Source organism: Arvicanthis niloticus, chromosome 1 (genome assembly GCF_011762505.2).
Source record: "Arvicanthis niloticus isolate mArvNil1 chromosome 1, mArvNil1.pat.X, whole genome shotgun sequence".
Classification (NCBI taxonomy): Eukaryota; Metazoa; Chordata; class Mammalia; order Rodentia; family Muridae; genus Arvicanthis; species Arvicanthis niloticus.
The window spans coordinates 3,881,945-3,893,630 of record NC_047658.1 but is presented as its reverse complement, the minus strand read 5'-3'; the positions used below and the strand labels follow the sequence as shown (position 1 = coordinate 3,893,630).

At 52.8% G+C, this 11,686-nt stretch overlaps 1 protein-coding gene across 3 annotated transcripts; it reads right to left on the bottom strand.

Moving 5' to 3' along the window:
- Positions 1 to 1,854: 1,854 nt before the first annotated feature.
- Positions 1,855 to 10,806, bottom strand: Znf428 (zinc finger protein 428). 3 transcript variants are annotated; one of them, XM_034486459.2, is made up of 3 exons: positions 10,664 to 10,806; positions 7,383 to 7,589; positions 1,855 to 2,492 (listed from the first exon to the last, which is right to left on the bottom strand). In XM_034486459.2, the coding sequence occupies exons 2-3, from the start codon at positions 7,456 to 7,458 to the stop codon at positions 1,999 to 2,001; spliced, it is 570 nt and encodes a 189-aa protein (XP_034342350.1). In that variant the 5' UTR covers positions 7,459 to 7,589; positions 10,664 to 10,806; the 3' UTR covers positions 1,855 to 1,998. The 3 variants fall into 3 exon arrangements, with proteins under 3 accessions (XP_034342350.1, XP_034342352.1, XP_076785595.1); XM_034486461.2 differs by having other exon boundaries at positions 1,855 to 2,453; XM_076929480.1 differs by lacking the exon at positions 10,664 to 10,806 and adding an exon at positions 10,211 to 10,340.
- Between the last annotated feature and the right edge of the window lie 880 nt (positions 10,807 to 11,686).

The window sequence follows — 11,686 nt, the reverse complement described above, 5'->3', positions numbered from 1 at the left end:
AATCACCACCTACAGCATCAAAATAACCAAGGTTCCACATCTGTAATGGGTGGGGCAGACTGGTGTCCTCAACCAGGGCACCTTGCAGTATCCCCCCGCAGCCATTCTGGCCTTATTGTCCCAGGTAGGCTCTTGCCTTGTCCACTCTTGAGAAGGGTTCACTCCCATGCGCACCTGCCTCCTTCTAGGTAGGATTAGATTTAAAAGTTATACCCTTCTGGGGTGCTTTGAGTAAGAATGGCCTCCACAGGCTCATTCATGTATTTGAATGCTTAAGTCACCAGGGAGTGGCACTGTTTAAAAAAAATTACAATGATCTGCAGGTGTGGCCTTGTGGGAGGATGTATGTTACTAGGGCTGGGCTTTGGGGGTTCAAAAGCTTATGGCAAGCCCGATGTCTGTCTTTTTCTGTGTGAGGACCAGGGTGTAGCTATCACCCCCTTCTGCAGCATTGTGCCTGTCACCTGCCACCATGCTCCCTATGATGGCAATGGACTAAACCTGAAATGCTGTCTTTTCTAAGTGCTACGTTGGTCACGGTGTCTCTTCACAGCAGTAGGACAGTGACTAGGACGCCTCTCTACAACAGTTTTCCCTTCTCTCGGTTTTTTCTACACAGCATTTCTTTTACTGCGTCTTCAGTGTCTGTTCCACAGGGCCCACGCCAGTGCTACAAATGAAGGTGACATCGGATGTGTAGGGAGCTGGAGAGATGGCTCACTGGTTAAGAGTGTTACTCTCAAGCCGGGCAGTGGTGGCGCACGCCTTTAATCCCAGCACTTGGGAGGCAGAGGCAGGCGGATTTCTGAGTTCGAGGCCAGCCTGGTCTACAGAGCGAGTCAAGGACAGCCAGGGCTACACAGAGAAACCCTGTCTCGGGAAAAAAAAAAAAAAAAAAAAAAAAAAAAGTGTTACCCTCACAGAGAAACCAATGGCTGGCCCACAACAGCCTGTAACTCCAGTTCCAAGGAATCCTGACGGCCTCTTGTGGCCTCCTTGGTCACTACACACATAAATCTTATTTAATGATGTACTTACTACACTTAACACAAGGGAGGTACTCAAAACTATTTTATATTTCCGGTTCTGGAAGAGGCCATGCAAATCGAGGCAGTGCTACAGCGCTGGCAAACACCCACCAGGAGCATCAGGAGCATCAGGAGCATCAGGAGCATCAGGAGCATCAGGAGCATCAGGAGCACAGCGCTCCTGGACTCCAACTCCATACACATAGAGCCCCGGCCAGGCTCTAGACACCTAAGCAGCACAGGGGAGCTGGCTACCAAGCTAATGGTTCTCCTCTTTGTAGGAGGGCCACGTGATGTGGTGGCAGGATCCTCAAAGCCTTCATGACCCCAGCAAACCAGTCTGTTCTGGAGGCTTCGCTAGCTAGCCCTTCCCAGGCTGCTTTGCAGCTAACTACCACCAGGAGACTGGCTTTCCAGGAGAGGCACTGTGGGGGAAGTGGCCTATGCAACTGGCAGGCACCAAGGTGCCCTACCTGGCTCTTGACAACACAGATCAATGGGGGTGATTTCAAGCTTCATGGGTGGACCCCAGTACTCCTAGCAAAGTATGGTGGCTTTGTACCTGTGATTCTAGGGCTGAAACAAGAGAAACAAGTTCAAAGCCAACAAAACCTTGTTTCTAAGCCAAGCACAGCGTGCTGGGCTGTGGCTCAGTTGATAGAGTGCTTGTGTAACATGCTCAAAGCTCCGGGTCCAATCCCCGGCAGCACACACACTTGGCTAGGGGCAGTGCATGCCAGTAACCTCAGCACACAGGAAGTGGAAGCAGAGGGATGCTGGTATGGAGCACGCTCAGCCACACTCACACAGCTCACACACACTCGGGGCCAGCACACAGAATCTGGCTTTTATTCGGCCCTTCACAAATCTACTGCTATGACAACACAGATGGGCAGGCCCCCAGCCCCCAATCCAGCTTCCTCAGCCCCTGCTCCCACCTACCCCTCTACTAGCTCTCTGGTGGCCCCACCTAAACCTCACCCCGGGCATGCAGCATGAAGTGGCCATGCAGCTCCCCAAGGTTGTCAAAGGAGTCCTCACACTCCGTACAGTGGTAGGTACCCCCCTCCTCCTCATCTTCATCCCCATCCCCCGCTGCTGGCTGATTTTCCCCAGTGCGAGATGGTTCCTCCTCTTCCTCCCCAAGAGCCCTGCTCTCAGGAGCTGGGGCTTCTTGGGTTGCTGTTGCAGGGCAGCAGAGTCGGCAAGGCGGGGTACCCGGTGGGGCCTCTCCCAGTGCTGATCGGCCACAGAGCTGGCAAGGCTGTGCAGGTGGGCCAGCAGGCTGGGTTGCTCGGGGGGCTCGGCGGGACGGGCCACCCCTGCCCCCACCTATGCGCTGTTTCACCTTATAGCCAGGGTCATATTCAGGGTCATCAGTGGTCTCCTCTTCCTCTTCCTCCTCTTCCTCCTCAGAGTCGGGCTCTGAAAGAGTGTATTCAGAGTCAGAAGAATGCTCCGGGCCTGTTGGGGCAGGTAGGAGAGACATGGCATCAGGGCTGTATCCAGCTGCCCCCCGAGCCCCGTTCAAGCTCACTGCGTGGGCAGGACAGCTTAGCACAACACAGATGCAATGTATCTACACATCTAGCAAATGACTACCTGGCAAGAGTTGTGTCCGTCATCTGTAATGACAGTATCAAGGAGGCTGAGGCAGGAGAATCACTGCAAGCTCCAGGCCAGCGGGCTTACAGAATGAGATCCTGTCTCAAACTAAATCAGACAGATGGGCACCGGGGTACGGTGGAGGGCAAAGACAGTGCACGTGCGCTCACCCTGCTCTTCACAGCAGCACCTGGACCAACGTGGCCATGGCTCTCACCGGCAGTCACACAATATCACAGAAAGCAAAAGGTGGCAACGGCCCCGCCCTAGACCATTCCAGAAAGACAAGTGTCAGAATTAGGAAGCTGAGCAGTAGACAGGAAGGTCTGTTTTGGTTGGTTTAGTGCCAAAGCTGGTGATTTCCTTAATCATTTGCTGTCTCACAGGGTCTCTCACTGAACCCAGAGCTCAGCAAATGACTAATCAGACAGGGCTGTCTGTGCCTTCCAGGGTGGCAGTCCAGGTGCAGAGACCACACTCCACACTATGTTTTTATTTGGGTGCTGGGGAATCCAAACTCCTGTATTCACACCTGCACGGCCAGCATTCTCCCTGGCCTTTCTGTTTGTTTTGTTTTGTTCTTTGGAGGCAGGTTCGTGTGGCCTAGAGCTGGCTCTGAACGCCCCATCTTCCTGCCTTCACCTCTCAGAAGCTGGGTTACAGGCAGCAGCACTGTATTTGGCTTTTCTTTTTGGAAACAGAACACGTGTGTACATGCACGCTTGTGTGCACCTGTATACACGCGAGTGCGCACGTGTGTATGCATGCGTGTGTGTACATGGGTACGTACGTGCGTGTGTGTGTGTGTGTGTGTGCGCGCGCATGTGCGTGTGTGTGTGTGTGTGTGTGTGCGCGCGCGCATGTGTGTGTGTGCGTGTGTGTGTGTGTGTGTGTGTGTGTGTGTGTGTGTGCGCATGTGTGTGTGCGTGTGTGTGTGTGTGTGTGTGTGTGTGTGTGTGCGCGCGCATGTGCGTGTGTGTGTGTGTGTGTGTGTGCGCGCGCGCATGTGTGTGTGTGCGTGTGTGTGTGTGTGTGTGTGTGTGTGTGTGTGTGTGCGCATGTGTGTGTGCGTGTGTGTGTGTGTGTGTGTGTGTGTGTGTGTGCGCGCGCGCACGTGCTCGCGCTGGATCCCACACTGACCTTCAACTCAACATCATCCCGCCTCAGCCTCTAAGTGCTGGGATTACAGATAATTTCCATTTCAATATAAAAGTCAACTACAATGCTCAATTTTAAGTACAGATACATGACTATAATTTCACGACATAAAAGTACATATAGATGAGTCTGGATTTAAAAACATGATCAATGGCTGGCATGACGGCTCAGTGGTAAAGGTGCTTCCTGCTAAGTCTGACAACCTGAGTTTCATTCCCAGGACCCACCGAGTAGAGGGATAGAACCAACTCCCAATAGTTGGCCTGTGATCTCCTGAATCCATGAGAGTGTACTCACCCTCACTAAATCAATCAATAAACTAACAAAAGCTTTTAAATGAGCAAACGTGCAGTGGCGTGGCGAGGACACGAGCACCTGCTGTGGGTCACACGCAGGGCAGGGGTCTCCACGGTCACACGCAGGGCGGGGGTCTCCATGGTCAAGGGAGCTTGCAGTCCTCAGGATGCTTGCTTGCTTCAGCCACACTGAAAACGGCCTGCTGGAAGAACCCACTGGGCTGCAAAGCAATCTCCTCCCACAGCTCACAGTGAGGGTGTTTCTGCCCTGCTCATATTACCACAGGGGCAACAGGTGCTCAGGGGCCACCCCTTACCCGCCCTCACCCTCACCACAGACTCCTTGCTGTCTCCACACCACAAGGGTGCATCTACCTTCCCTTTCTGCAGACCAAGCTCCAATCCCGTCTTTGGCTCTGCTCAGCACAACACTGGTCACTGGTTCCCGGCAGCCCTCCCCAGCGCAGCCTTGGCTTCTCCTGTAGTCCAATCAATTGCTCAACAACTACTTGTGCTCATGTTTCTTCCTGTCTCCAAGAGAAGCGATGGTTTGGGTGGTGGCCTTGATATCTAGGGCCCTCTGCACCCCACACATCTGTGGGATGGATACTGGGCCCCCACATGTTGTCCCCTCTGCTACGGATGCTCAGTCCTGCCTTCCCCTTGAGGCCCCAGGACAAAGCTCCCTCTTTGGTGAGCCGCTCTAGACATCCTAGACAGCCAGTCATCTTTCCACCTGCCCTCTCACTGTTCCCTGTGAGCCTCAAGGCTATGACATCCATGCCCAGGCCCCTCCCCACTCCCAGAGCAGGCGCTAAGTATTCAATGTGCTTCTCCCTGTCTCAAGACTGCTGCCTTTGTCCCTGACCCATTCTGTGACCGTCTCACCTCCTACAGACATTATCTCAGGCCTAGGGCTCTCTGCAACTGCCCTACACTGTGTCCACTTGGCCCTTCCTACCCTGGCTTCAGGGCCCAGCACAGACAAAGGACAGCCACTGCTTTGATGGCCCTGGCTAATGCTGCTCCCATCACTGTCTAGAGCCTGTGGGTCCCTAGTATGTCTCCCTCATCAACCTGGGAACTCCTTAAGGGCAGACTTGATCTTGGGTTCTCACCTCAAGTCTAGCAGAGAGTAAGTGATCATAGCTGATGGTGAGCCCAGGCTGAGCTCGCTCCTGCTTCCCCATGAGGGCCGTTCACCATTCTACCAGCAGCTTCAACTACTCTGTGAGGCCCAGCTCAGTGTCATCACCTCTATGGAGCCTCCCTGGCCCTTAAGGCTGTCAGTGTCTCTTTGGGCTCCTCTACCACACCCACCCAGGCAGTAACATCCATCACCCAGGCCTGAGGCAGGCCCTTGCTGAACCCAGCTCCACTTTTCAACCCTGCTGAGTCAGAGTGGCTCTAATTCCATTGGCTAATCGTCTCCAGCCTTGTGCCAGAGCCCCGCTCCTTCTCTCAAGTCTGACCTCACTAGTGCTTCAGGGGCCTCAGGTACCCACTATGACGTCATGAAGCTGCTTGTGATGAGCCCTCTGGTTGTTGTCCCTGGCTACCAAATCTTGCATGTTCACCATGACTGCCAGGCACTCAAGCCCCTTTGCACCCGCCATGCACTCTCCATCAAAGAGATCCTCCAAGCGCAGCATGGCCCCGGCATCCACTGGGCCCTCAAGGCCCACTGCGGCTCCCACGGCTCCCGCAGCTCCTTCAGCCCCCACAGCTCTGGCATCCACTGGACCCTCAAAGTCCACGGCAGTCCCTGTGGCTCCCATGTCTCCAGCCTCCTTAAAGATCACCAAAGCGGCAGTGCCGAACAGCTCCTCAGTGCACCCCAAGTCCCCAAACCTGCTCATGAGCCCCAGCAGCTCCAAGTCTGCCAGAGCAATGGGTGCCAAGACAGCCCCTTCAACCCGGCCCAGCAGCAGGTCCCAGGGCCACAGCAAGACAAGGACATCCAGTCAGGTGAGCACCAAGACCAAGGCCAGGAAGGCCAGCAGGGGCCGGAAGGGAGGCAAGACTGCAGTTATGGGACAGTATCAGCAGAGACACACACACAGCCGAGGGCGAACTCCAGGCAAAAGGGGAAGCCAAAGTTCCAAGACATCCCCACACAGGGCCAACACTCCTAACAGGAAGAGAACCCATTCTGCCAAACCAGGTGTGGCCAAGAAGGCGAGGACCCCTACTTCCCACCGCAAACAAAGCCGAGGCAAGAGTTATAGCCGACCTAGACCCAATACCCATGAAAGGAGCGACAACTGGCTTAGAATCAGGCACAGGACCAAGAGCCCCAAGCTGCACGGAGCCTTAGACACTGAGCGTGCTGGCTCCAGGCTACCTGCAATCTTCAGTAGGGCCAAGAGCTACAGCCCAAATAGGACAGCCTTCAAGAGTTTCAGCAAGTCTCCAGTGGCATCCAGGAGAGCCAGGAGTTACAGCCAGGTAACTTCCCCCGGCAGGGAGCAGATTCACACCCTGACTGATCTGACTCACATGTCAGGCGTGATCAGGAGCTACATGCAGGCCAGAAGCCTCAGCAGGACCCAAAGCCTCAGCCGCTCTAGGACCCCTAGCAGGACCCGGAGTCACAGCCGCTCTAGAACCCCCAGAAGGTCAAGAAGTCATAGTCGCAAGAGGACCCAGAGCCAGGAGAGAAGTTACAGCTGGAAGAGAAACCGCAGTAGAGCAAGAAGTCGTACCCGGAGAGGCACGCCCACCCAGATGAGACAAAGCCAGTCTAGCAACCACAGCCTGGAGAGAAGTCACAGCCCCAGGAAACCTCCAAGAAGGGAAAGAAGCCAAGTATGGTCTGGGACCTCTAGCGAGGAAAACAGCTACAGCCGGTCCAGAAGTACCAAGAAGAAAGATCCCAGCCGCTCAAAAACCACCAAGAAGAAGGGTCACAGGCGGTCTAAAATGTCCATTCCTGAGAGTGAGAACAGCCAGTCTAGAAGCCCCAGCACAGACACAGCCCACAGGCGGTCTCGAACTCCCATCAAGAAGAGACCACGGAGCAGATCCAGAATCTCCAGCAAGGAGAACCACCATGGCCACTCTAGAACCCACAGCAGAGATAGAGCCCTCAGCCAATCTAGAACCTCCAGCAAGGACAGAGAACCCACTCAAGGTGCAACCCCTAAGAGTCTCCATAGGGAGCCATCTCCCACCAAGACTTCTAGTCAGAAAACAGCTGGTAGCAAGGCAAGCAGCCACTCCTCTACACAGCTTCCCAAGGAGAACCAAGCCCAGGATGACAGCTTTGTCAACACTGCTACTTCTAAGGCCTCACCTGGGGAAAGGTCTTCATCATCTTCCTCCAAGCTGGCGTAGCCTCCAGTCTCAGTGGGCTCACGGGTCTCTGTCATGGCGGGGGGGAGGGGACAAGAGACAGGAGCAGAGCAGCGACTGGGCAGGGTCCCTCCCCGGCCAGCTCTCCCACGGTCACACCTCCAGCCACAAGCTCCTCTAACACAGGATGTTGGCAGGTAGAGGGATGCTGGACAGGGGGAAAAGAAAGGCCTGCGGTGACTCAATAAATTTTTACATAACACTTGTCCCCATTCTAAGACGACTGTGTGCTCAGTGCTGGGGGTGAGGTGAGGCAAAGATGGCCTCTGTTTTGTCTTGACTGTGTACAGAGCCTCAACTCTGCAGACCCTGTCTCCCAAGAGACCTTGACTTCCAGTTATCTGGGCAACAGACTGTCTTGTGGGTCTTTTTGTTGTTGTTGTTTTGTTTTTTTGTTTGTTTGTTTGTTTTGTTTGTTTTTCGAGACAGGGTTTCTCTGTGTAGTCCTGGCTGTCCTGGAACTCACTCTGTAGACCAGGCTGGCCTCGAACTCAGAAATCCACCTGCCTCTGCCTCCCAAGTGTGTCTTGTGGGTCTTATTCAATGAGGTAGGGAGAGAAGACATCCCAAGTTATTTAAAGGTAGTTATTAGCTGGCAAGGTCACCAGTGTCCAAAAAGAGACCTGTGCCAGACATTAACCCTTTAGCTGTAGGGAGGTCTGGGGCTGAGGGGAGGACTACCAGGAAGAAGGGTCACAGATCATTGACTATTAAGGACACAGAACACTTGGTACAGCTGAGACACTAGCTAGCCTGGAAATGTTTTTAAATTGCTTTGTTTTTATGAGACAAGATTTGAAATGCCCTGGACAGACCTTAGATTCCAGATGCTCCTGGATCTACCTCCCAAATGTTAGAGATCAAATGGTAATGAGGGCTTCAGGCATGCTAGGCAAACATCCACTCTGCCAACTGAGCAGAATCGATACCCTTCCATTTGTGCTTGTTTGAAACAAGGCTTCACATATCCCAGGCTGGCTTCAGGTTTACTAAGTAGCCTCAGATGACCTTGAATTCCAGGTCTTCCCGCCTCTTTTCCTCCCAAGTGCCAGGATCACAGGAACATCACCCTGCCTGGTGTGTTTTGGGTGTCAACTTACACTAATTTTGTAAAAGTCAATCTTGCCTAGGTTTGAACTCAAATCTGTCATTTTCTGCCTATTGCTTCAAACAGGACCCAACTTCTTCTCTTGTCTCTTTCCTTCTCGAGACCAGGCCTTGATTGGTACATGCAGAATCAAAAACAAACAAACAAACAAACAAACAAACCCAAAAACAAAAACAAAAAAACCAGCTCCCTTGAAGCAGAAGAGGAAGCGAGGAGAAGACCTGCAGGCTGTCCAAAGCCCAAGATCACACTGGTCACCTCCTCAGACTGGTGGCTGAACAAGAATCCAAAGCCATGCTTTGAATTAAGTAGGCAGTCTACACCTACAGTCTAAGCCTCAGGCTGGTAAATCTGCAGTCTTAGATGACTACATAGAATTTGAGACCCTGCATCTCTCCAGGCTTCTGTAGGGTTGGAGGTAGGGGCACACACAGGCCTTTTATAGCCAGAGGGAGAAAGTCCTAGTTCATCCTCCATTTCCCATTTGGAATTTTCTCCTTCCTCTTTGTGGATCCGGAGAGTTCATTTTCACGCTTGCAAAGCTCACCTATTAACATCTCCTTCGCTCCAATGATCCCTGTTTCTTTCAATGAACACACTTCCTCCTCCTACTGCATTGAGAGAGAACCTTGCAAAACCAGGCAGGGAAGGTCTAAACAACCACAGTATGGTTTCCAGTCTCCTGTAGACACTTGCTATCCAGTCCAAGCTGGCCTTGAACTTGCAATCCTCCAACCTTAGCTTCCCAGGTACTGGGACTATAGATATGGACACTAATAATATGGCAAAGCCTAAGGCTTAGGCACTGGGGACACAAACAATGGCAGAAAGCACACTATCTTTTCAAAGCCCAAATGTCAAGTTCGCTCTTGGGGGAATTCGAGGAGAGGGGTGGTATCACTGGATAGGGAATTTACTAAAGACACCTAGATCCAGCCTTTTAAGGACAGAGAAATAATTGGCAAAAAAGAGCCATCAGGTGTAGGGTCCCTCTGATTCTGGAGTAATAGATTATTTCTGGAAAAACTTGCACCATTTAGCAAAGAAAAAAACTGAGGACAACTGATTAAGTTTCTATTTTAAATATTTAATATCTGTGTTCCATGCAGTACCTGGGATTAGCCATTCCATAAACCCAACTCACTCTCCCTTCTTGAGATCTGATCCTCCACCCAACAAAAAGGAAAAAACCAACCAACCAAACAAACAAACAAAAAACCCAAAATGCAAAACTGGTCTAGAATAGCGAATCCTCCTGCCCCTGCCGGAGTGTTGGAATTACAGGCACATGACACCATACTGGGCTTAACTATTATTCTAGTTGACCATCACACCAGGGATTGTCAGGACTTTCCTTTGGGTTACTTGGGGACAATCATCCCTTTCCAAACTCACATTATATAAAGTTCCTTCCAGAATGTTCCAGATATCAGATGGAAACATTACGACAGGTGAAAATCAGCTGGGCGTGGTGGTGCACCCCTGCGAACTCAGCACTTGGTAAATTATAAACTCTAGGTCGTACTCCACGATATTGTGGGTCCAAAACCACCTACGTGGAACCGTCACAGTCACAGTGGCCTCAAATGCACAGAGTGGTCAAGACCCCACCCACCCACATAACAGTGAACCAACACTGTGCGAGTGAACACAACAGATACCTTTCAGCACAACGCTAGCTAGGACAAGGACTCAGACAAGCCCGGCACCGAACAATAAAGATCGGCTCCCATAATGCCCCATGACAACTTCCCACGATGCCTCGGGCCTTTAACGACCACCTTCTACAAACGCCAGGTATAGAAACGCTCCTAGCGGTCAGGCTTCTGGTGGAAAGCGTGTGCGACAAAAAAAAAAAAAAAAAAAAAAAAAAAAAAAGTCCCCTTCAGGAGCCCAGGCCCTTCCCAGAATGCCCCAGGCCCATAACTCCTGGCCCACGGGCTCCCACAATGCCTCGAGGCGAAGCTGTGGTAGGTCCCGAGCCTCGTGCTGGGAGAAGCAAAGGAGACTCGGGCTGGTCACTCTGCCAAGCCGCCGCGGGCTCCCGTCATGCAGCGGGGCTGTATCGCCCGCTTCCCAGCATGCCCCGCGCCACCCCAAGCACGGACACTCACCGACGCCGGCCGCCCCGGCTCCGGCTCTGCGGGAGCCGCTGCACGCCCGGGCACTGCGCCTGCGTTTAGGGAGGCTGGGCAAGCCAGCAAGGGAGCGGGCGAGCGAGCGAGGGGCGAGAGACGTTCAGGGCGCGTGCGCGATCAGACGGACCATTCCTGGCGATCGGTGGGAAGAGGGACTCAGAGAATCTCGCAGGCTGCACAGCTCATGCCGGCGGGGTGTCTGCCGCTCACGGCCCCGCCGGACTTGGTACAGTCCGCTGCCCGAAGGGTGAAGAAGCTTCAAGAATTGCGCGTGCGTGCGCAGTACAGCGAACGCGCCTTATAAATAGGGGAATGCCTCGGGGTAGGGGGGGGAGAGAAGGGGCTTAAATACTCGGCGTGGATCCCCGGGCTGGAGGCTCGCTCATTTGCATAATCCTAGCGCGGGACAAAGGAAGACCTCCCGCACTGGAGGATGTGATTTGCATATTCCCGGGAGAGGCTGTCCTTCCCAGCGCAGTGATTAGCATATGGATGGGGAGGGGGAAAACTAAGAAAAGCGCATGCGTGTAGGGGACTGCAGACTTAAGCTGAGTGGACTGGCAACCTTGTCCCGAAACTAAAGGTCTGAGACCGAGTTCACGCCCCTGTCACCTAGGATAAGTACCAGAACAGCACGTGGTTTCTGCGTTGCGAGAGATCTGGACCCCCAGCCTAAGGAAGACGAACCACATTTGTTTAGACTAATACAACTGTCAAGACCTGGAAGAGGTAGACAGCTGGAGGCCGTGGATGCCAGAAACGCCTGCTCCAGCCCGAGGTTATGCAAGGGCTTCCAAGTACTGATTTAAGCCAGGTCTGAACTGGAGCCAACTAGAATGGGAGTCTTTTGGCAGACCGACTAGCTAATGCAAATGTCCAGAGGCAAAGTAGTGCCTGCATTCTTAGAGGAAGTCATGGCCGCTTTTGCGTGCAAAAAAACACAATTAGAAAGTCTCCTATAGGTGTTTGCTTTTTTCTTTTTCGCTTTTTTTTTTTTTT